General features: G+C 41.7%; 1 protein-coding gene across 2 annotated transcripts; it reads right to left on the bottom strand.

Moving 5' to 3' along the window:
* Positions 1-1,417: 1,417 nt before the first annotated feature.
* On the bottom strand, positions 1,418-24,451 carry plekhm2 (pleckstrin homology domain containing, family M (with RUN domain) member 2). Of its 2 annotated transcripts, XM_080445659.1 has the most exons (20): positions 23,952-24,451; positions 22,377-22,483; positions 21,722-21,831; positions 20,737-20,836; positions 20,558-20,645; positions 20,294-20,468; positions 18,938-18,997; positions 17,010-17,301; positions 15,671-16,507; positions 15,507-15,576; positions 14,892-14,982; positions 14,265-14,329; positions 11,823-11,911; positions 11,385-11,517; positions 11,083-11,273; positions 9,962-10,027; positions 9,620-9,779; positions 7,392-7,571; positions 7,160-7,276; positions 1,418-4,819 (listed from the first exon to the last, which is right to left on the bottom strand). In XM_080445659.1, exons 1-20 carry the CDS (start codon positions 24,009-24,011, stop codon positions 4,682-4,684), a joined length of 3,129 nt encoding a protein of 1,042 aa, XP_080301785.1. In that variant the 5' UTR covers positions 24,012-24,451; the 3' UTR covers positions 1,418-4,681. The 2 variants fall into 2 exon arrangements, with proteins under 2 accessions (XP_080301785.1, XP_080301786.1); XM_080445660.1 differs by lacking the exon at positions 18,938-18,997.
* Positions 24,452-24,861: the final 410 nt, after the last annotated feature.

Below are 24,861 nucleotides of genomic sequence, written 5' to 3'. Positions count from 1 at the left end.
AGCGGAAGCTTTGTGGTTGGTGTTTCTGTTATTGCAAAGTTTTGCTGAAAACATTTCAGATTCACCATAAATGAATCTGTCCCAAAATCTTTCGTCATTATGATTACTAATGATTTATATTGGTAATAGGTATCGGACCCAAAAAGAAAACAAACATTGGTTGACCCTACCATGCATATACAACTAGAGAAGGCTAGAATAATTAACATTTTGGATCAGTTTCAATCTTATCTCTACTGTAGGCCTACATACAGTAGACTCAAGGAATTCTGCACCAACTGACAGACCACCATATGGGACCAAAACATGTCTTAATGACACCATTTTCTTCGATTGGGGTCCAATGTTAAACATCTATTCAAATGGGGCCTAATGTGTATATCAAATGTGGGGTCCTTAAAGTAGAAAAGTTAAGAATCACTGTGGTAGAACACACAACTCGGCTTAAACCAAAAAAAAATACCACCGGTAACAACTAGATGTTAACATAGGTCAATTCAATAACCTTATATGTAAAATGTTATGTGCGATAAATGGCCTGTATTCCTGTTTGTCTTGAATGATGCTGGGAAAGGCAAGTGTAAATATTCTCAGCTGTACTTACCAACTCAAATTGCCAATAAAATCCAACCTGTTAAAGTCACATGACATGACAGAATGCAGTAAAATGTAAGGTGTGTTACTCTGTGCAGGTTTAAATGGGCAAATATGACAATTGTACAATGGAAACAATGCATGTAATGTATTGGTGAACAAGGAATCTCATTGTTTTCCCCCTTAAATACATATAACTTAGAAAATGGTAAGAAAATAATCTAACCCTGTTCAATTTTGATTTATCTTTCGGAGCATCATGGCTTTGAGTAGAAAGCATTCATGTTTTTTACAAAAGCATATTGACTGCCTTCGTAGACTACTGGATGAGGCTTCTTGAATGTTACCGATCACATGGGGATGTTTACTTAGAAGCAAAAAGGTCAGGATTGATGTCATACCAGCTGTCTCTACACCCTCTGACAGAAACCAAAGGCATAACTTATATATTAGCATATTTTTATATAAAGGCATATTTTATAGTAATCAGCAAAATAATTCAGTGTTTTTAATGGCACCGGTCTTTTTAAACATCTGTGATCATGCTGAAAGCTGAATAAACATAAATAATGGTCATATTGATTGAAGAGGTAGATTGTGAAGTTGTGTTGACTGTTTGCCCACACAACGAAATAGTTGAGGAAAACCCTTGGGAGTCTTGGGAACCTGATTTTTTTTATTGCTAGTAGAAGAATGTGTCTGTGAAGTCAGTACATTACACTCAGTGGCAGAGTAGCTGACCACGCTTATCGTTTTGTAGCTCGTCACTGCTGTGAATGCAGCATGTTTAAAATAACCTTTTAAGATATATCACCACAGAAGCCAAGGTTTATATTGAATTTATTCATATTGTCTGTTCAAAAACGTTTTATTTGTACATTCTCCATTATGTACAATAGAAAAACCTTCTGGACATGCTTGACTTAGTGTGAGCAGATGTTACAATTGATTAAGCCTATACTATTTACAAATCAAATAAAAAACTAAAACAAAAAGGAACAGCCAAGCATAACATTGTATATAAAAACAAAAGGCGCCTCTCAAGAGATGTCATCCATCATTGGCCAGCAATGCCCAACATAGAAATCACAGGTCACAATGTCATGCTTTCATTCTGGACAATTCCAACATAATGTATACACTTAATAGGCCCCACATTTTAGATTCTTTCTAATCCCAAGAAACATTTCAAGTACTTTCAGCTATTGCCTTTAATAACCCACTAGGGAAAAGGTTGCAATTTGAATCCTTTATCACTTTATCATAAAAACTTATTTTAAAACTACATTATATCCATTAGGGCTTTTCCAACAGCAGGCCACAATTCTCCGACTGACTCTCCAGTGTGCTCTCAACCAAACTTTACATACAATACTTCATCCAACATTGCACCTAAAATAATTTGGAATTACCAAACTGGAAAAGTTAAAAAATAATTAAATAATTAAACAGTAACAGCAAAAACAAGGGTGTGTATTAAGTTGTTGGGTCTTGAAATATGTACCATTGTAACCTGAGATCATTACCTTCACTTAAGAGCAGAATAGAAGTGAGAACAGGCAGCATTGCTTTCAGCAATGCCTGAAATTTCTAAAACTAAAATCAGTGTGATGAGACTTGACAGACAGAACACAGAGGTCTCACACTCGCAGACAATCATACGTATGCCTCATGCTTGTGTTTTGACTTGTCAGCATTCCAATTAAAGGCAGCCAGACTGTAATGTGTAAGGCCACACTGGGACAAAAAGAAAACTGTCCACTTTGTCATATTTAATTCAATTCAGGTTGACAAAAAGGCCACAATGTAACTGGGCTGTCAGAAACATTACAGAGGAAATATTGTCAAACTCACCTTAAAGTGGTGGCTAATGGCTATATACCACCGTTCCCACTGAAAATAGCAGACAGGCTATTGTAATACACACAGCAGCAGTTTACGGTAATATTACTCATACTTTCTTGACAATGAATCTGATTATGCATCATCAACAATTTACATTGGAAGGTAAGATATAAAGATTCTTTATCTGGGCGCAGCTGTATCGTAAAATTATAATGAAGTGCAAACCTTGACCAAATATCCCATGATACACTATGATTCTTATATTGTCACATGAAGCTATTGTAACAGGCATGGCTGTTAAAGGCTATCTAATGATAGTCATATAGGAACATACATTACTCTTGGTCTAAATCAAACAACAGTGTTTCTTTATAAACCCCAAAATGGTCCTATACTTCTCAGTCAAGACTAACATTGAGAGACTTTTAGTGGAGTAGCCAGCTCCCATGACTTTCTATTGTAAAATCTAAATCTATGACGTCATCAGCCAAGGGCAGAATAGCAACCAGATGCATATACAAGTGGTAGTTCTCCTTTAAGGGACACACAGGCATTAATTAATTCTTCACATTAAACCACCATTCCTCGAGAGATGCAATGACACAGTCTACACTGCCATTGACGTATACACCAGAAAAAAGCTCAAAGAAAATGTAACCACCCATGAATGGATATGGCAGAGGAAATGAACAAGACTTAATTGTTCACATTGTACTCTAAAAGTCAAAATGCAGCACAATTTATGGAATTTGGACAAACTGAGTAACAAGGTACCATTAAAAGAATCAACTGAAAACCAAAAAAGGCATTCAGCTGAGCTGGAAGCCTCCTCCACTGATGTGTGCACAGCAGATCAGAATGGAGAACAAGGCAAGTCTGTGATGATTTATCCAAAAATAGCTAATCTACAAGTTGTGAGCTTGTAGATCAGCTATTTTTGGTGCCCGACACATCGTACGACGCAATCAGGCTTCAGATTGTTTTGATAGGATTCTTATCCACCCAACCCAATGGACACTGGGCAGCCTTGACATAGTAAAGAACCAAGATGGCTGACAGATTAGCATGTGCATTAACAGTGCAATTAGTAGAATTCTCCAGATACAAGTACACAGCAAAATCCCTATTTTACTGTGCACTTCATAACCAGGCCATGTTGAGAGACCCTTGTCCTCCCAAGCAAAACACAACTATAAATGACAAATAACAATACTTTTTGTGAGGTATGTGCTGATAGACTAATCTTTACAAGCCAAACGGAGTAATTGATCATAATACACACGAATAGCAATGATGATTATTATACATTAATACTGCACAGCGCTGTACACAAATGTAGTGCAGGTCAGGTTTGAAAGAATGTCTTGTAACTTTAAGCCCGCAGCTTCTCTTAGAACAAGAGGTGAGAGTTTGATCCTCAGTCACCCGTGTTACTTCTAAGAGGAAAGTTAAGCGTCACAAACATGTGCAAGGTGAGGAGTGCATGAACATTTGATCATCTCAATTTACTTCTTCCTCTATGGCTTTACATTAATATAGTTTAATAAGTGTTAATAGAAGCCAGAGGTAAAATGATTAACGAAAGACCTCACCACCATCTACCATGTCTTCCTCTTCTCATAAATACAAAAGGAGGATTCCTTTAACCTATGGAAATCAATGCGTCAGATTCAGAATATAATCAATAACAAGAATTGATATGTTTCATAATGGTTTGCCTTTTAAGAGGGAGTCATGGAGGGAGTCATGGAGCCAGGAGGTATTCACTGAGACACAACCAAATGGCATGAATTGAAAATCATCTTCATTGAAAATAAAACCTTTTCAATTCAGTCTCAAGAATGAAGACACACCAGACGTGTGTAGGAAAAGTATTTTCCCTGCCACCACAACCCGATCATTGATCCTCCTGTAATCTGCTCATCCATCAGTATTTCCCATCAGGAGTTGTCCTTGACAGGGTGGAAAAGGCCTAAAAAAAACTCCTCTTGTAAACCTGCATCACATGGTAATGTAACTCCTACTGCTGAGGAGAGCCACCCCGCTCATTAACGGAATGAGAAAACAGCATCAGCTGTGTTGTGTACTACTCCCAGGCCTGCAGGTCCTGATGAAATGCAAAATCCCCATCTTCATATATTCATCTCTCCGTACTTTTTGAATTATTCTCATCTGTCTATACCAACGCCATGTCCATCTAGCTACGTTTTTGTGTTTAATTTACTCAGTCTGGTCCTGTCCATCAGCACCACGGCTCTCTCTGGGCTCGGCCTCGGGCCAGGCTGTCGGCCCTCTGCCATGCGCTCCTCATCAGGGCCAGGGCCTCGCTGCAACGCTTCTGCATTGATGGATCGTGCACTTCTTTGCGCGGGAGTCTCACCTGGGTGGTCAGGGAGAAATTATTTGAATTGGTTGTTTTTTTTCGAATGTGTAATACAAAAAAAAACGTTAACTCTTTCGCAAGCCATCGAATTACAAAGAAAATAAGTCAACAAGAACAAAAAGGGAATAATAAATAAATAAAACAAACGCATTCAAAAAGTAGTGAGATGAAGTAAAAACGTATTAACTCCCAGCCCTTTTCCACAAATTCCGCCCCTTTTCCACAAATGACACATAGTAGTGTCTTGCTGTTCATTTAGGAGAAGCTGTTCCCATTGTGCTGCAGATGCTGATCATGTTTTAAACCGCCTTTTGTGCATTATGGATCTCATCCCTTGTTTGTCCCTAATTTTCAACATCTGACATTGACTATCAGGTTTTATGTCTGTCTGTCGTCTCTCTCTCTCTAACTAGTACTCTCCACCAAACTGACTACTACAGATTACTACCGACTGGCAGTCGAATGAAGTCGGTTGATCAGTTGGTTGGAAGGTGTGAAAAAAAGTTGTTGAATGCACCTGAGAGCCGACACCGACAGACGGCTACTATGGTGCTAAAAATAGCCTATGGCTTGGTGTTTTTTTCAACAACAAACACGATAACTACTGCACTGCAGGGTGCTTAGGGCATGGGCACAAGGTTATCGGTATTTAACCATTGTAATAGCTAAATACAATAAACATTGCGTGCCTGCGGCAGCGCAATGCGCACACGGCCATATCATTTAGCTTCAACTAGGCTTATTATCAATATAATATAATATAATAAATAATAAATAGCTAGTGCTACCACACCAGCCTTGCACATCCACAAAGTAGCCTAATCCAACCTTTCATCATTATCATAATTTTCTATTGATAAAATGGTCAATCTATCCTCCCTGTATATCCATTGTCCCATGAAATAGTTGGAGAATGAGCACTCGGTTTGCTATGGTAAAAAAAAAAACTCAAGTGAAACCTATAGAAAACACTGGTTGCTTCAGTGATTTTATAGATCTTTCTCGCCTTAAAGAAAAGCAGTAGTAAGTGCTTAAGATATTTATAAGCCACACGCGTGCGCACAGTCCCATGCTGTATCTGCATTTTGACTGCATATCAATTTACCATGGATATGCGCTGTATTCAGACAAAATAAATGTACCACATTTTAGAAAGGGTCCCTGGCAGCCAACCAGAGAGCTCCATATCCTCTCCGCCAGCCCGCTTCTACCCGACGGTCGAAAGCCTTTAGACGGTTCCCTACAAGTTCCGAATCGGATCCAACAGTGTACCCACCACCCATTCAACAGCAGAGTTTCGGCAACAGATGCTTTCCAACGCCGACGCGGTGGAGAGCTACCTTAAGAGGCAAGTAATTGCTACCAAGTCCAAACTACAATAAAGATGGTGGTGACACATCTCGTGTCAATTTGTGCGCCGTCTGCTTCAAATGACTTTACTGAAATCGTCAACCAGTAGGTGTTCCACCCAACACCAGGGTTTACATTTTTCAATGCAAGGAGTAGTGAGACCACCTCCAGATGTGCAAGTTATATTGTATTAACACATAGATTGGTAAAAGTTTTGTTTTAATCATTAACTAGCTAGCTTTAAACTTTTCCATTTGGGGTTTTCTTTAACTGTCCATTTTCAAATTGCTATTATAGCCATTTTTCCTTCTACGCGAACCTAAATAATTGCGCAGCGTGCCAGTCGTGTAGTTCTACGCGAAGTGGTATTTTTTCTTTTTTTTTTCTCGCAGTGACACATTTCATTGTAGGCCTCCCTCGCAGTGACACATTTCATTGTAGCACACCCGGATATGGAAATATCCGTATCCGGAGATTTTCGTTCCCAACCGCCGCCGCTCTAAATTATCTCGGAGTTTTTTTTCTCCTCGCTGAACGCTGTTTAACATAAACCGCGACTACTGCAAAATGGAATGTCGCCGATCGAAACGGTCTTCTCTGGGCCACTCACACAGCTACCCTGTGTGTCTACAAACAGTTTAACGCGCGATCTTAAGGTATTTAGCGAGGTCTGTGGCGACGTGAAAAAAACAACAATAAATCGCTGGCACTGGTGAGTACATTATGATATTAAACTCTGGCGTGGAATGTGTTTATAGTAAAATTTATATATTATCTTATATATTTGAAGGCACCACCTAGACTCTAGCTTTTGAGCAAACTTCCAACCCGCCACAACATTTATGGACTGATTATCCCTACTAGTCCATTTAATTACCTTCTTGTGTGAAATTATCCTCCATAACTTTGTTCTTGCATGTTTCAGACATTGTTTATCAATACTGTATGAATGCTATTTGTTCACAAATTCCTCCTGTGTGTTCCTACCTGGAAGATGTCTTTCCAGGTGGCCTCTAACACTTCCAGCATTCGATCTCTCTCCTCACAGCCACTGAAGTACAACACCCAGGGAGGCAGGAACTGAGCCCTGTCCATGGAAAACTCCTGGACAGAGACAAAAGGTAAAGGTAAGGGACAAGGTGAAGGCTATCATGATGAATTGTCTCCCCCCAAAAATACAGATCCCAGGTACTTGCGAACATGGCCCCTGCCCACTCACAATGACACAATACTCCTTGTTGTCCTCTAGGCTCACGGCAGTGATATCGGAGATGTCAGTACTACCCAGCGAGCGGAAGAAGCTGGTTTGGCAGTCCTGATGACAAGTCAGCAACTTGGTGTCCGTCACCACCATGCAACAGGGGATACACGGTGTGGGGGCCACACCCTGGGGGATCACCTGGAATGAAAAGGTCAGCAGTAACAAGGTGTGACAAGATGAAGGCGAAAATACTTCTGAAATCAGGTGGAGGACATAGAGCTGGCGTTGTGCATCAGGGGATTATCTACCTAACAGATAGAAGTCACGCATGGACAGCCCTCAAATCTCACTCCACTCTAAATGGAAGTCTGGGGGAAACTCACATTGGAAACTGTGGATAGACTGAGTGAGCAGCTAACTCACTCTGGCATGGCTAAACTGTGATTGAGTGGTAAGTAGTGACGTAGAGTGTTTTCTGACCAGGTGGGAAGCAAAATAGAGTAATTTTTCTAATTCAGCAAAAATAGAAGAGACATGTATGAAAATACTGCCTGAGGTATGTGCACTGCACAAAATAGCATAATTTAAAGACATCCATCTAAACCCAACACACATCAACAGCTTTTGTTTGTCCTGCAGTCGCCATGTTTGTTTCCCTGAGTAGTTCATGTGTGCACTTGGGTGAGCCCCTCCCCTTACGGAATGCTCTGCCAAGGCCCTGCCCAATCTGTCAATTTCTTACTCTTCCTTTCTGATAAAGCAAGCCTCTTCTGAGGTTAAACTGATGGTGACTTTCCTCTGGACATTAGAAATATGCCTGTTTATTTCTGTGCAAGGCTGTGACTAAAGCCAATTCACTGTGGCGGATGCAATTCCACACTTAAAGGGATATTTCACTTTCAAATAAAATAAACATTTAAAAAATATATTAAAAATAAATGAAAAAAGTAATGGAAAAATCACGGCCCCCTCACGCATTAGAGTGTCCTACTAATGTGTGAGGGGGCCGTGATTTTGCCATAACTTTTCATTTTTTTAAAATATTTATTTTTAATGTTTATTTTATTTGAAAGTGAAATATCCCTTTAAGCACAAATTAAATTGCCTCGGTACATCAGAGTGCCGTGAGTCTTGTGTGTAATATGATCACACTTTTAGGCTAGACTTGCACTTTGAATACAGTTGTTCAGAGTAAAAAACTGCTGGCATTGTCAATTGTTTTCATGTTAGTTTTTTCCCTGTGGGGTGAATTTGAGGTTTATGCTTGTCCAGGTCCTAGGTGTGTGTGTTGTCCCAGGTGTGTGTTGTTCAATAACAGAATTACCCTTCCTCCACAAGTCAATGAACAGCCTTAAGTAAATGATAGCAAAAACAAAAGGTGTAGTGTTTGCTGGAAGAAAGTTAAAAAATAAATTAAAAAATGTAGTATAGTATAGATAGTATATAGACAGGAAATGGGGAGAGAGAGACCGGGAGTGACACGCAGCGAAGGTCGCCAGGATCGGGATTCGATCCTGACGGTGGTGCAGGTGCCCAGACCACAAGGCCAGCAGCCCGGGCCAATATAAAATGTTTTAATAATAATAAATTTCACCATGAAAATAATTTTATGAACTTTGTCCCCTTCTTAAGAAACACTTTCCTCTCAACTCAACTGGCTGTGCTGACCTGACCACATGCTTGCAACATTCTGAGCTGGTGCCACATGCCATTAATACTTTGTAAAGCTAAATTCCTGTCTCTCCAAATAAATATTTAACAACACGCAGAAATGCCTTAAAAAAATTACCTTCAACAACCCAGCCAGTGTACGGTTCAAAACCAAAGTCTAATGCAAACAAGACTTAAAAGTCTAAAAGCCTGGCTAGCAGCCCCTAGGGCCAGTGCTGCTCCTTACACCCAACTGGAAATTGGCCAAAGGGTTGCATTAGAGGAAAGGCCATGCGGCCACTAAACTCAGCAAGTTTCATGGCAATCTGTCAATCAGATGTTGAGATAACTTGTGTGCAATTGGGAATGTTGACCTAATGGTGTCACTACAGGAAAGGCCATGGGGTCACCAAAATATGTAGGGGCCATCCTCTGTGGCTCGTGAAGTTGCACAGAAAGGTCCATGGTAATCCAACCAGTAGTTTTCGAGAATTGTTGTTTTTAGACCAAAATGGTGAATGAGCCGACCAACCAACATGATCAAGTCAAACCTTATAGCAACTTATAGTAACACATTTGTGGAGGAATATTCTCACCCCTTTGGAGACAGACTGGCAGAGCAGCAACATCCAGTCGGCCATGTCCTGTTCATTGTTGGCACTGAGCTCCAATGGGGGGCGTTCCGTCAGGATGACCTGGAAAGCGTGGGGACGCTCTGTACTGTTGGAACGACGACAGCCTCCACAGCGTTCTCCTCTGATGGGGGATGGGGTGGGGGTGAAGTAAAAGGGTAAAAATAATGTCTAATCTTGCAATGAACTGACCATTTTTGTACAGAGGCAGTTTGATCATCAGTCCAATGTAGTCTAAATTCTTTTTTTAAACCAACAGGTTCTTATTTATAATTATCTTTCCAATGTTTCGTGTGTGAATCTTACCCCATGGTTATGGACATAAGTGGCACCACGTCCGTTCTTTCTGCGTACTGGTACAGAATCCCTTTGCTGCAAAATGGCGATGCAAACGTTTAATTTGACGACAGCCTTGTGACAAAAGATTCGTATTTTATATCATCCTACTGTCACCAACAAAGTAAGGACATAATAAACTAGAATGCTTCTCGGAGTACAGGTCTCCGCCAGGCCAGGTAGGTTATTGTGGGCTAGCAATGTTTGGAATTCAGTCATTGTGCGTGCAAAGTTTCATGTGTGTGGAAAATACCACATTGTGGCATGCTGTGTAAAAAGGCTACCCCTGCAAACTTTAAAAGCCAATCGTTTTCAATCGGAATGGAATCCGAAAAATGTGATCTTGATCACATGACTACAGAGATATGGTGTACCAATTTGGGTGAGGTTTGGACAAAATTGGTAGAAGTAGTAGCAAAAACTGTGTTTTGCAAAGAAAACGCAAAATGGCGTTAATATTGTCCAGTGGAAATGGACGTGGCCTATTTGGGGAGTTGTGTTATGAATCCATGGGGAAAATAATTTTGATTGTATGAGCTACAGTTCAAGAGTTAAAGGCCAAAACGTGATTCAGCCTATTCTAGAGCCACCATGAGGCCAATTTGAAAAATGGAGGGTGGCATTTAAATGTGCGTGCAAAGTTTCACGGCAATCTGACATGCTTTGAGGCATTTTGTTCAAAAAGGGACAATCCTGCAAACTTCAGAAATCAGAATGGAATAGGAAAATCGGACAGATCCGTCTTGATCACATGACTGAAGAGCAGGGGTCTTCAACAAGGGGTCCGGGACCCCTAGAGGGTCCTCAGAGTTACGGCAGGGGGTCCACAAAATCTTTGTGATGATTTTTTTTTTTACATTAACCACTTGAACCCTAGCATCCCTTTTCCGAGGAGAACTTTAGCCAAAAATAGCAGATCTACAAGATCACAAAGCCTCGCACTGCGAGGCGTTGTGGCAAAGATGTATAGGTGTAGAGGGAAAAAAGAGCAGACCAAGTAAAACAAAAAAGAAGCTCAGACGGACACACACAGACTGACACACGGACGTACAGGGGTGTCCGTGGATCGGCCTGGCGGAGACAACCAGTACCTGAGGATGAGGTAGCAGCTCTTCCACTGCTCTTTACCCAGGTAGGTGGTACCAGCCTTGTAGAGCAGAGCACCTTCCTTGGCATGACAAGACACCACTGAGCCTGGAGGACAGGCTTGTGGGGACCGGGCCATGTCCATGGGGTCCTCCCAGTGGATCAGTGAGTACAGGCGGATAGACACCTCTGACACCTAGAAGAGAACCAAGATTCGCTTGACGCCTCATTTGACAAATCAGTCAAAAGCTGGGGTCTTATGTGAGTAACCCAAACATGAGAATGGACAAATTATTCAGGTCTGTACCTCACAGTGACATTCCTGGGAGACAAACTTGGTGAGGGCCATTTTCTCCATGGTGGCATCGGTCAGGACAGAGGGGTAGGGAGGCTCGCGACAGCCCTTCACCATGGCTGACTTCAGGGCTGCCAGGAGCCAACTTAATGATGGCGTAGGCGAATAAAAATACAGAAAACAAAATACAAAGAGAGTTAATAGACCTAAAGTAATACTTAATTACTATGACAGGATATTTTCGTCAAGCGACCCCATCGTACAAAGTATAATTCAGGCTCAAGTCTGAGAGGATAAAGACGAGAGTGGACACAAACGTGGAGAAATGCCGTTCTCCAAGCCTGACTTAATACAAAACACACATCTACTGGTTGCGAATTGGCAAGAGCAGCATGCTTTGCAAAGTGGGACAGGTGATAGCGTCTGACTGGTGATTGGAGGTACACTCACACAGTGAGTGAAGCATCCGATGTGTCCAACAAGAACTGTCGTCGCCTGTTTGTGCACACCAGCGTCATTGTCTGCTGGTCAAGGCCCACCTGGAAGAGAGGAAAACAGTAAGTATAAATAGCGGAGGAGGAGGGGGGCTTGTAGTCTTATGGCAGACACAGACACTTTGCAGAAAGGGAGAGAGAGGGCTGCTGAGTGCATGATAGATGGACGGTCCGTCTATACAGCCAGCGGCCATCCACTCCCGCATTCATGTTGGCTGATTATATTGTTGACATTGCTGTAAATATGTGCCGATATCGCCTGCATTGTAAGTGCTACATTCCCAAGAATCAATTCAATTACCGTATGCGTAATTCCCACAATTTCGTGCCGACATTCAGGCCATGATATATAGTATATACTGTATATTCATTTAGGAAAATCGATGAAAGTGAAAGGTCCTTGAAAATATCTAGTTTACTTTAACCTTCATGTAGAAGTATTTTGGTAACACAAAACCAGTAATAATATCACATTAAAGCCTCATTCAACTATCTAAAATATGCGGGCAATGTGTCGGCATAGTATTTGAGTCTTTGCGGAAAGCAAGTGTGAACACTGCCGGCAGCATCATGATATTGCTTGCTTATTCTGAGTGCGATTTGTATTCAATATTAGTTTATTTTAAATGAACAGAGAAGTGTTACAATGTTGAACACTCCTCTGTTCATGTAAAAACATGCGGAGAGAGAGAGCGAGAGAGAGAGAGAGATATTGTTGAGTATTGGTAGAGCGACCATATGTTTTATATAAAGTAAGGGACCGTGACTTCACTTCTTTGTTGGATAGAGCAAGCATGCTTTAAGAGAGAGAGAGTGCACCACTGCATAGCTGAACTTTAACTTTAATTAAGTGGCCGTTTAAAAAAAGAACGAGCTTTGATGTTCCAAGATATGTGACATGAGGAGATTTTAGGCTGCAGGAGAACCAGCACGTCCACCTCTGTTAAAGGAGAATACCGGACAAATTAAGTGTTGTCTTTGATGTCTCCTTACGAGTTAACACTGGTTGCTTGTTTCCAGAACCTGGCAACACGAGTTGCCAGGTTCTGGATGGATTTTTTTATCCATTTCCGTTTCCGGTTTCCGGTCGGAAACGGAATTATTCGGGTTCCGGTTTTTTCGATCGTATCCGCTTCCTGTCTGGGATCCTGTTTAAAACTCGATTTTCTCGGTTGTTGTTTTTCTCCTCGCTGATCACTGTTTACCGTTGATCGGCTGTATCTTCAAGATGGCGGCACGGATTTGGAAACTGTTTTCGCTGGCCGTTTCTCACGGATCCGCTGTGTGTTTAGAACCAAATGAACGCGCACTTTTAACTTATTTAGCGAGGTCTGTGGCGACATGAAAAAAACTAAAAAACAACAATAAAACGCTGGCACTGGTGAGTACATTATGAGATTAAACTCTGGCATGGAATGTGTTAACGGTGGCCTCGCAGGAAATTTCAACGCATGTTTGACTATCATGAGACTCCACAATGACTAGCAGTAGGCTAGAGAGAAAAACAACTTTGCCTCGGTTATAATAGACGAATCTCCCTAACCCACGCGCTCCCATTCTGACAACGGAGGGGGTTTAAATGAAAAAAAAATGACGACACGGGAATCTATGGAAAAAAAGAACGCCACTTTTCACGTCGGTCGGTGAGTAACGAGACATCAAAGACAACACTTAATTTGTCCGGTATTCTCCTTTAACCCCTGCATCCCTGTGATGATGAATGATGATCATATCACATTATTATTCTGCCTGTAAATGGTCGCTTTCATAGCGGTTTCCTCAGCAGAAAAAACATTCGTTCTCCCCTTTTTTATTTCAACGGATTAAGTAACAGCCTGTCTGCCAGCCTGCAGATGGATGGATGCTATTCATAATTCTCATCACCAAATGCCTAGTCTCGCATGCTTACAATCATATCTCCCTTAAGTAGCAAGTACTGTAGTCGACTATTCCGCCAAGAATGTGAACAGATCAACTGTACAGGTAAATAGGGCATGTGAGAGCACCTCTCCTACTCCCTATGCCGGCAACTAATTAATTAGTTATGTAATGGTATCCATATCTGAACATTATGTTCCACATGTGGGTGGCTGAACAGAATAAGGCAACTTAATAAGAAAGTACAACTATAATTGCAAGAAAGTACAACTATAATTGCAGTTTGACGTTTATTCTTTTATGCCTCTTTTATTGACATTTATTTAGTTTGATTCTTCTATTCCATTTCTCTTTAAATGCCCTTTTATGCCTTTTGTAAAGTACTTTGAATTGCCTTTACATGTGAAATATACTATACAAATAAACTTGGCTTCACATTCTAACGTTAATGCAGCCTTATAAAAAGAAATATGGCTATGAAATACCAAGCTCACAGAGCACGCAGAATAAATTGACTTACAGAGACATAGTCAAGTTCATTATAAGACACAGCCTCCTCCACGGTGTAGGGCTTCTCTGCAGCACCTAGAATGAACAGTAGAGAGAAGACAAGTTATCACAATGCACATCATTCTCAACAGCATGAGCTTAATCCAGTTGTGTAGCTCTGACAGTGAGGACTTACAGTAAGGATGTTATCATCTGGATTTAGCTTAATGCTTGATTAAATTATATTAGGTGGTGTCTACTCGGGTTGTCCAGAATAAAATGAGCATGAATCAGATTAGACATTCTTTAGCACCAGAATGGATTTGCTAAATAAACTTATATGAGTGGCTTGTACGACCATACTGCAAATAATGCTTGTATTGATATTACTTCAAACTACACAGTAAAATCTGTGTTAATATAACTGAGTGTACTAATGTAACCAAATGGAGCCTAACCCAAAGTTTCACACCGATCGGTCCAGCAGTGTTCAAGATTAGCTCTGGACAGTCACAAAGTCACAAAGTCACAAAGTCACACAGACACACACACACACACACACACACAAAAACATACAGTAGTCACCTCTCAGCCGGTCAGCCTAGTGACAATGAACACTAGTGTATGACCCCAAATCCTCGGTCTACTGGCCACTTACCCTTCCTGAGCAGGTAAATGTAACAGTCAGTCAGCAGCAGGAAAAGAGGCTGCAGGTCTCCCTCCATGTGGCCTGTACTCAACCGAACCATCTGGAGACACAATAACATCAAATAACCAGTTAAACTATCAGCTAGTTTCAGATTCATTAATCAATCGTTTACAACCGACGTCTCCAGGAAATTTGAATATATTACAAAATAATTAATAATAAACAATAATTCACAAAATGTGTGTATAGCATGTAAGTTATTATATTCACGATAATAGCACTTTTCTCTTCTCCACACATTTTTTGTTTCATAAATTTTTTTTTAATTGTGTTGCAGTCCAGGTGAGTGGTGGTAAAAAAAAGGATTGTAGTGTAAATAAGACTAGAGCATGAAACCTGACACATAAATGATCAATACTTTATCACTTTAACCACTTAAGCCCTATATACTTCGTCATACAATAACTAGCAAAAATAGCTGATCTACAAGCTCACAATATGTGATATCGTGACAGATCTGCTATTTTTTCCATTTATAAAACGTTGGGTTTTCATTTTTTGGCAATTGTTATGGGGCGGGCGGCTCATTATGAATGCAAATGGAGAGGTGACCACAGTGTGTACCTTGAAGAGCTGCTCCTCGTTCTCTCTGAACACATGAATCATCAGAAGCAGCTTGTGATTGTTGTCCACTCTGAAACATCCACAGTTTATCACAACATATCCATTTCTGACTGAAATCCTGAAGATACGTGGTGCAATTCTGTGATTTTCTATTAATGACTTACTGGAACTCTGCGGGATGAGTGCGCTCTGTTGGACTGAGCGTCTCCTCCAGAGGCTGCTCCTCTGTTTCGCAAGCTGCCTTCGCAAGCTCCTCCCTCTCGCTCTGCTCCACTGTCTCCTCGGCTTCATCTGCCTCCTTCATGGTGGGCTTGTGTTCCTCTGGCGCTTCTGTCTCTCCCTCATCTTCATGGCCACCAGAAAGAGTCTGCGGCTGGCAATGCCCTGCAGGATCATGGTGGCCACCACTCTTGGAATCAGGGTCTGGACTGTGGGGGGTAAAGCAGTAGAAGTCCGTCGAGGCGGGAGAGGTCTGCAGGAGATTGGGGCTGGGTACTGGGTCAGGTGGCTCGGCCCCCCGATCCTCTCGAAAGGGCTGCTGGATGGACGTCAGGGAGCCCTGGTTGCCGTCCAAGGACGCGGATGCAAGTTCTCTGCTTCTCTCCTCCTCCTCCTCACCTAGATGGTCCCATGCCTCCCCACTGTCCAGAGCCCCGTTGAGGCGGTCCATGACGTCGCGCAGCGGCTGGCCCACGCTGTCCATGGAGGTGTCCGTCATCTGCGGGAGCCGCAGGAGGGCGCCTGCCTCTTCTTCATCGCCATCCTCCGTCGCCTCCAGCGTTCCCCTCCTGCTTCTCCTCCTCACCGTGGCTGCCCTGGTGTCAGTCAGAGAACAGCTTAAGTTCTCGTCTTCCTCCCCTGGTCCCGAGCCGTCCTCTGGGATCTGGAGACCGTTTTCTGCTCCCATCTGTTCAGAAGAGGCAGAGTTGCTGATGCTGCCGATGGAGTCAGTGGAGCCCTTCCCACGCCGCTTCTTGGCTGGTTTTCTTCGTCTGGCCAGCCTGGAAAAACAGTCATCAGCTGATGTTCCCCGGTTTATATTATATTCAATATATCACATTAGATAATTCCATTTAAATAGGAATGTCAAATAGGAATGTCAAATTTCAACATAGAAAAATAGCTGAGAACACTTGAATAACGTAGTTCCTGTCAAGATAATATAAACTTGACAGAGACAGAAAATAGCGCTTAAGTTGCGAACATCCTGTAAACGACTCTCAAGGTTCCTGGTTCGAACCCCGCTCCTCCCGGCGTCATATTGACGTGTCCTTGACGAGGTACTGAACCCTTAACAGCTCCCTGGGTGCTGTTCGGTAGCTACCCACTGCTCCTAGCAGTTAGGGTGGTTTAAATGACAAATTCTGGGTATTTTCAAATGTACTTGGCCAATGAAAGTTAACCCTCTTAACTCACTTGGATATTGTGATATAAAAACTGCTGGTATGACACAAATTTTACTACTTAACCGGTGAGGTGTTGTGATGACGAGGGAACATATACCTGATGACCTCGAGCTCGTTGCTGTTACTCTCCGTGTCGTCTCCGGTGGTGACCGCGTCATAGCGACTGGCCACGTGGACGGGCGTGACGTCGGCTGAGGTGTTGGTATTGGTGTCCGATTCCTCATTGAAAGGGTTGTGCCTGAACGTGGGGCTGTGTGGTGGAGCCATCTTCACCATCACAACAGTGGCAGATGCTGCGCCGGCCCGATGGGCCGCTGAGTCGCAGACAACCGTCTGGGGGTCCGACCCACTGGAGCGTGGACAGCTGGACGGGTCTGTGAGGTCACCCTCTACGGCAGCATACAAGAAACTGGGTTTAAGCAGTGCTCACTCGGCCTTAAATGCTTACATAGTTGTTAGGGCTGGTGGCATATTTATGGCATACAGCAGGATGCCTTAGAGCAGTGGTTCTCAAACGTTTTCGTGTCAAGGACCCCCAAATTTATATGTATTTGGCCATGGACCCCCATCTGAAAATGTTTTGTGTCAGGGACCCCCGGAAGAGAAGATTTGTGTTAAAAAAAAACAAGTTATTTTTATATCTGCCATTTTTGAATAGCCAACATATAAAATATGGATCAAGTGGTTAAAATGATTGTGATGCTGTATTAACAAATTTTGCTGGGGACCCCCTGGAACCACCCCCCGGACCCCACTTTGAGAACCACTGCATTAGAGACAGGCACACAGGAAGTTGCTTTCTTTGAAGTGGCATAGGCCTTGGTCAAACCGCACAGCCGCTTAGTGCATGCTAACAGATGCCACAGCATAATAGAAGCGTCACAAATTCAGCTATTAGTACCATTATTATTGTCACTATTCCCAGAAAGACTTAAGCAAGAGGAGTTCGGCTGAACCTCGACCTGTGCCACACATCTCTCCACCAGTACACACCAGGCAGAAGGAAAGACAAAATGCTACACTGGAGACAGACAGACACCATGCAGAGTGAGTACCAGCTGCGTCACACAAGTATGCAGAGTGAGAATTAGGATCCTCACCCACGTGAGAAAGAGAGAAGTTGCATAGCATGGCTGACACCCTTTAACGTTGAATTCACCAGTGAAAAGAACAGTACATTCGTGCTCCTTCCCCAGGCTAGCAGTCATTATGATATGACACTTTTTGGTCATATTAAAAGAGGGGGAAAAAAGCTACTGCAATTTATCTTGACTTAATAAGGTCGTAAGGTAAGATAATATGGCACAGTTATTTTGCTAAGTTATTTTCATGAAGTTAAATACTCATATATGATACAGAATGAAGACTTTTTCATGTTGTGCCCTGGATTCCCTGGATTGGGTTTAAGCTTTTAAGTGGGTTTAAGTCAATCTTTAGAGATAGAACATCTGTATCAGACATGGGTGCTACAGTGCCATCTACAAAATCAAAATGGGGATGATCTTTTACAATTCAGTATTGTTCCTTTGAGAAAGAAATTCAATAATAATAGAGTTTGACCACATCTGAATAAAGTTGAACAAAATTAACCTATTTTTTTTAAGTGAGTCTGATGTCTGACCTGGAAAACGGAAGCAAATATTGAGAACCGAGAATGCTTTGCCTGCCAGGGACTTTGGATAGATATATTATCTCTTTTTAAAAAAGGCAGAAAACATGCTTCTCTGATAAATATCCAGATTAGAATTTCAAAATAATAAATTGCATCATTAGTAAGCTGAGGAAAACATATTCACACATGCATTGCATATTAAAGATCAGTTTATATGTGCTATGCAACATGAGCAGCTTTGATGTACAGTATATCCCGTCCTTGTTACCATCTGAGAGTCACATTTCAAGCTAGTAGCAAGCGTTCAGCACAACCTGCGAGACGGACATGCATGACACCATGGGTGGAAGACTAGGAAGAAAGGGCGAATGGGAGGGAGCGAGAGGGCAGGGAAGGGATAACCAATGTCCCACCTTCCCAGTCTGCACTTGGCATTGACTGCAACACGGGGAAGATGTCACCGAAATCATAATCTACAAAAAAGGAGGGATAAGACTCTATTAGAGAAGGAAAGATGAGTTGTAAGAAAGAGGGGGGGAGAGAGAGAGAGAGAGAGAGAGAGACAGACAATGGCACAAAATCATAAAAATAAAATGTAACATACTGTATGAATGATACACATGAAAACACAACAGAAGACAGACAGAAGGGAACTAAAATGGGAAGGCGACTCAATGATTTGTGGATAGTGGTGGGAAGAGCTTTCACACAGAGCACTAGCCTCACCCCCCAATGGGTGGCCTAGGCCTACAGCTTCTCTATTTCCATTTACACTAATATGCCATTCTGACGTCCAAATGCTGCATGCATGTATGGCACTCCCTTTAATAAAATTCCCTTCTATCAGTGAGTTACGAGGGTCTGCCAGAATTGACCCAACCCCTAGCTAAATACTCTACCTTGACGTTACCATGCAATGGCGTCACACAGTGGAGAGTGCTTGTGTTTGAGTGACTTGAGTAGAATCTGCCCGGGCAATTAAGTGGAAGAAACCTGAGCAGCAGTGTTTCTCCCACATTCATTCAGCAGATCGATGATATTACCATTACCAATTTGTCATAGCATAATGGTCTCAAAATATCTTTTTGTAGGTGGAAGGAATAAGTTAGATCTTCCTGGTTGCCTTAACAAAAAAGATTTTTGCATTGGGTTTTTGGTTATTTCTGAAAATAGGCTCTGTGGCAAAACAAAGATGATGCTTACATGTTTTGTTCAGCAAGATAATGTTCGCAAACAAAGATAGATACTGTTCATAATGATCACAACTTTATGATTTTTGAAGCGTCAATGCAATCGACACAAGTAAAAGAGCTATCATTAGGCTATAAACTAACTAAACCATGGTCGCATGATGACATTGTGATATCCTGGGCAACCTCTGCAGTCTCATTTAGCCACCTGTTAGCAACTGCCTTTTTAAGACACGTCAAAGCTTACAAATTCACAAGCTCTGATGTAATTTATGTCATAGAACAAAAGTAAAACATTCACTTAATACTTGTTTTAACCACAGAACTTATTTCAGGCATCTTAACAAAAACCCATTCTATTCCAAAAACCAACAGCGGAAGTGCAAAAATGTCTTGTTTCTGGGTTTCAGGACTAAAAACTTAGGCGCTCTATAAGAGTCACGTTAAACCGTGGCACACCGCGAATCTGATACTGAAACAGAAACTGAAAATGCTCACCACTACTTTCACGATATTTCAGGGCGAAACACTGCTGAGAAAACCAAAGAGAAAACGGAAGAGAAACGTAGCGCTCCTTACCTTCGCTGGAGGGGGCTATAGCGCTGTCGTCCCACTCCAGGTTGGTGGAGGTGAGGGAGGTGAAGGAGTGCAGAGAAAGGCTGTCGGAGCTCGGTAGTCTCTCCTCAAAGTCCAGCAGGTTATGGGGCTTGTAGTACTCTGGCATGTAGGGGGCCACGTCCAAATACGGCACGTCCTGAGCCGGCAGGAAATCAACAGGCAGTTAGAGGCATCCTTCCAAAATGTTTTACCTGTTGGATTATTGCAATGGAACGGTGTACTAACCAGCTCCAGGTTAAATCGAATGAACTCCAAGCCAGACACCAGAGTAAGGAAGAGAGTGAGGTGGTCGTGACTGCAGACCAGTGCATTTCTGGAGGGGAAACGGAAACATTCAGTTTGATATGTGTTGAACATGTTTTCCCTGTAGAAATGGGAGATGGAAGTCTGCAAATAACACTCACTTGAAATAATACTTCTGTAGCAATCCTTGGTTCTCTTGGAAGAGGCGAAGATAGCTTTCTAAGGAGCTCTCGCTCAATGCCAGGTATAACCATGCACGACCTATGCGAATAGAGAAAAACATTTTCATTGTATTTAACTGATAGATTAAGATTTTGAGTATTTTCCCCTTTTTGACTGTTGAAGTTGGTCAGAACCATGCCAAGCAAGCATACTGCTTTATAAATAGGACAAAGAACATAACTTCCATAATCCCGAAACAAAGCAACTACAGTAGCATTCAAGCTGTTACACAAGATAAGTTAAACATTAAAATGTGCCATTTAGACCGCTATGTCAGTTAAATCAGGACAGAGGCTATGCTATATGATTGCCTTGGTGAGATGGTTCACCACTAAAGTTGCAGTGCTGAACCCAGAAACCATAAACACTCAAAGTGTATGCATGTGTGGGAGTAAACACCCCCTCTACACATGACAAGCATCCGGGTACCGCCGACACTTATGATGAGCATGATTATAAGTAGATACCAGGAGAATAAACAACTTTCCCAGGACCCAAACAGTACACAATTAAAGTAAACAATCAAAAAGGCCCCGTCATATTCATTAAACCTGGTAGCCCGATCTTAGTACTGACACTGTCATAATTAATCCTGGTAGCCCCGCCATCTGAATACTGACATTGCCCCAAGCATAACTTATTTCTGCATGGTTGTGGTATGATGTTTATGTGTAGTATATTTATGTGAAATCAGAGACATAAAATAAGTTTCTCATTCATTATGATCAGATTTCTATTTCTCGCCGCTACATCACACAGTAAAGTCACTGGTTGCACTTTGAAAGGTCAGTGCAAACAGGGTCGGGTTCAAATTGGTTGACCTGTGAGCAGAGTGCTGGTTTTAGTGCTATGCATTACGGAGGGTAGTACTATGTTAACGCTGTCCTTGTTATGTGAAGGGGGTCTAATGGCACGGACTCTCACTTCGACCGAGGTTGGTTGCTATGTGCTGGAGCTCGTCAATCTGTCGGATGGCCTCTCTCCTGGTGAAATGCAGTACAAGGACCCAGTAGCCAGAGGAGATATCCTGCAGTCTGCAAAACAGAAACACAGTTGGTAATGAAAAGCTTATGTGGCCCAAAGACATAGGAGATGGACCACAGGCCCTTCTGTATTTCACTAGAAACCTCAAGTCACACTCGTACTAAATGGCTGTTTTAGCTGTGGCTCCAAACCTGTCCCCATTCTTTTACACAGCTAGGACTCTAGTGCAGTTTGCAGTAATGTAAACATTTTCACCAGGGAAACTTCTTCAGAATAAAACCATCTAGGGAAATTGTCTATAACCCTGTTATTTCACGTTCACAATTCCGTAACAGCTTAGTTCATGTTTTAGCTGTGGCAAAGAAGCACCTCCACTGAGTCGAGTTAACACTGAACTTGCTATGATGAGCATAATTCAGTGTTCACAGAACACTGTGCAGCCATACACAAAAGCTGAACTTATCATAACAATAATCAAGAGGGATTTATTTGTCACTTTACTCATATAGGTTACAAGCAGCAAAATGTTGGTTATATATATACTGTACGTATATCAGATCTTCTCGAGACAAACAGAGATGGTCGTGTTTCTTACCCATAAAGGAGAGCGTGGTCCAGATGTTCACACAGCCGCTGCAGGACACGGTCATGATTCCGAATGGCTGGAGTCTCATCTTCGCAGGCTGCAAAGTAGCTCTGCAACTACATAAAGACAGTGGACATTATTTCAGCTAGAATTGGTTTTCATTCTAAACATAAGAAATGTCATGTTTTATGAGGACCTTCTTGATAAAAAAAAAAATCAAGTTGTCAGGGTAAATATTATTTTTATTTTTTATATTTTACAAAAGTAAAGCGTTTTGGCTAATTGACGAATGATGAATATGAGGCAATGTTTTTCTAAAGCAGAGGCCTGTGTATTTGTAAATAAGTTCCATATTTACACATTTCTCAAAACATTATGACACATTTATTACTATGGCATTTACAGTATTTGTTTTCAGGGTTTGGGGACACACTAATGGAATATTAAGAATGCTAGAACAGTGAAATTAATCTAGCAGCGGGGGTTAGGGGGTAACTTCACAGTAGCTACAGGATACATTTAGGGTTATCCAAACATACCTTATCCTGCTACAAAGAACCAAAGTGAAAGTATGGCAATAGCTTCCCACACACAGAGGGAAGTCAGGGGACTTGTTGTATCCTATGTTAAGAACTCCACATGACTGAAGGATGTTTGTCTGAGGCAAACAGTATAGGCTTTGTTAAAGGTGTGTGGGATTCTAGTTCATGTTAATGTGCATGTGCACAGTTTCCTATTAAACTCTATTTTTCATCAAAGGGAAGATGTTAAAGGTCAAACCTTCTGATTTATTTGTTGAGAAAGAAGGCAATGTTTAATGCTAAACTCTCTTTAAAAAAAACTCAATATACATTAAACACATGGGAAAGGGGAGCACTTCCTAATTCAATCACCTGATCATCATGTGACTGCTGTAGGAAGTGGACATATTTAAGAGATCTAGCCTCATGGACACAGCCTGGACTATGCAGGATAGTATAGGATTTGTATCCTACATATCAGCACAAACAAACAGGTTTGTGATAATGACAGTCCCAAGTGACACAGAAAGCTAAGAAAGAGCTATGCTGTCAGTCTGGTTATGCAGTAGCCTTGGATCAACATTCAATACCAGTGCATAGACGCAGACAACTTTAAAAAATAAATACCCCTCCAACTCTCATATCAATTAGTTAGTTGGTCTGTTACCTAACTGTTAACCCTCATTGCTCTATAATCCAGCATTGAAAGCATTTTTACACAACACATGATGCCGCAGTGGGTCAACGCGGTGGCATGGTGCCACCCTGTTCCCCATTGTTCCAACACAACTCAAAATAGAGGCGATCGAAACGCTAGAAGCTGCTGAAAAGAACACTTGTGTAAATACATTGTTATTTACTAAACTTGTTTCGTTTTTTCCCCCCACTAGGGACCACGAAATAGCACAGACAGGACTCATGTAGTTGAGCACCCCCCCCCATTTTACTTGACTTGGAAGTTGCCCTCTTTCTTTTGGCAAACAAAAAAAGACAATCCATGACAGCTCTTTCTATCGTGAATGTATAGATGTCATTAGATGAACGTTCTGTCTAAGTGACTTACCTTCTTGACGGACAAAGATAAGTTTTCCAGGATTCGGTCCTTGACTTTCAGTTGATCCATCCCTCTGGTCTCCTTGGCAGCAGCTAGCTGCTGTCAGCTGATTTTCCACAGTCGTGTTGTTGTTGTTGTGCTAAGCTAACGTTAGCTTATACCATTCAAACCCAGATAACTGTGTGACAACATGGACACTATAGACTGCAAATACACATAGAATTACACACACAGACCGCAGCAAGGAGAGACATTCAGCTAGCCATTTGTACTGTCACACTAGCCTTTCCTTTAGCCCGCTGAGCTAACGCTTGAGGTTAGCGACTTTTTTTTACTTTCTTAACTAGGATAATAACTAGTACGTCACGTCAATGACTTCATTCCTCTAACTTGTACTTTTACATCACTGGTTTAATAATGGTACAGACAGTCCTTAATGCGCCTTTGCCCACACAATAAGTGAAACATCCAGTTCATGTCTGCTCTGCTAGCCTGTCCAGTCCTGAAGGAACCAAGCAGCAACATGTATACTTCGCCGTACGACGATGTCGCCGGGCCACTATACAAGCTTTTGGCATTACGTCACTGCTGCTAATAAATGGACAGTCGGTCCAAGGGCATCCCAAAAAAATACTCACAGTAGTAGTAATTTTACCAACACTACTTCACAGTCTACCTTTTTTTTTTTACTTTGGTTTTCTTCTACTTAAAGGAGTAGTTCACCCAAAAAATGACTTATTTTCTATCAATTGCACACCCCATGAAGCCTTGAATTCATGGATTTGTTTTTGTTTTTGTAGAGTAGAGTCAACTGGTAGGCTACTGACATCAATCCTGACCTTCATTTAAATTTCTGCTTGAAAGTCTAATCAATTAATAATTATTTCTTTATATATATATATATGATGTACTTACTTAA

This window comes from Gymnoscopelus braueri (assembly GCF_963280865.1).
Source record: "Gymnoscopelus braueri genome assembly, chromosome: 12".
Classification (NCBI taxonomy): Eukaryota; Metazoa; Chordata; class Actinopteri; order Myctophiformes; family Myctophidae; genus Gymnoscopelus; species Gymnoscopelus braueri.
Note: the sequence above shows the minus strand (reverse complement) of the source record. Positions and strands in the feature narration are given on the sequence as shown.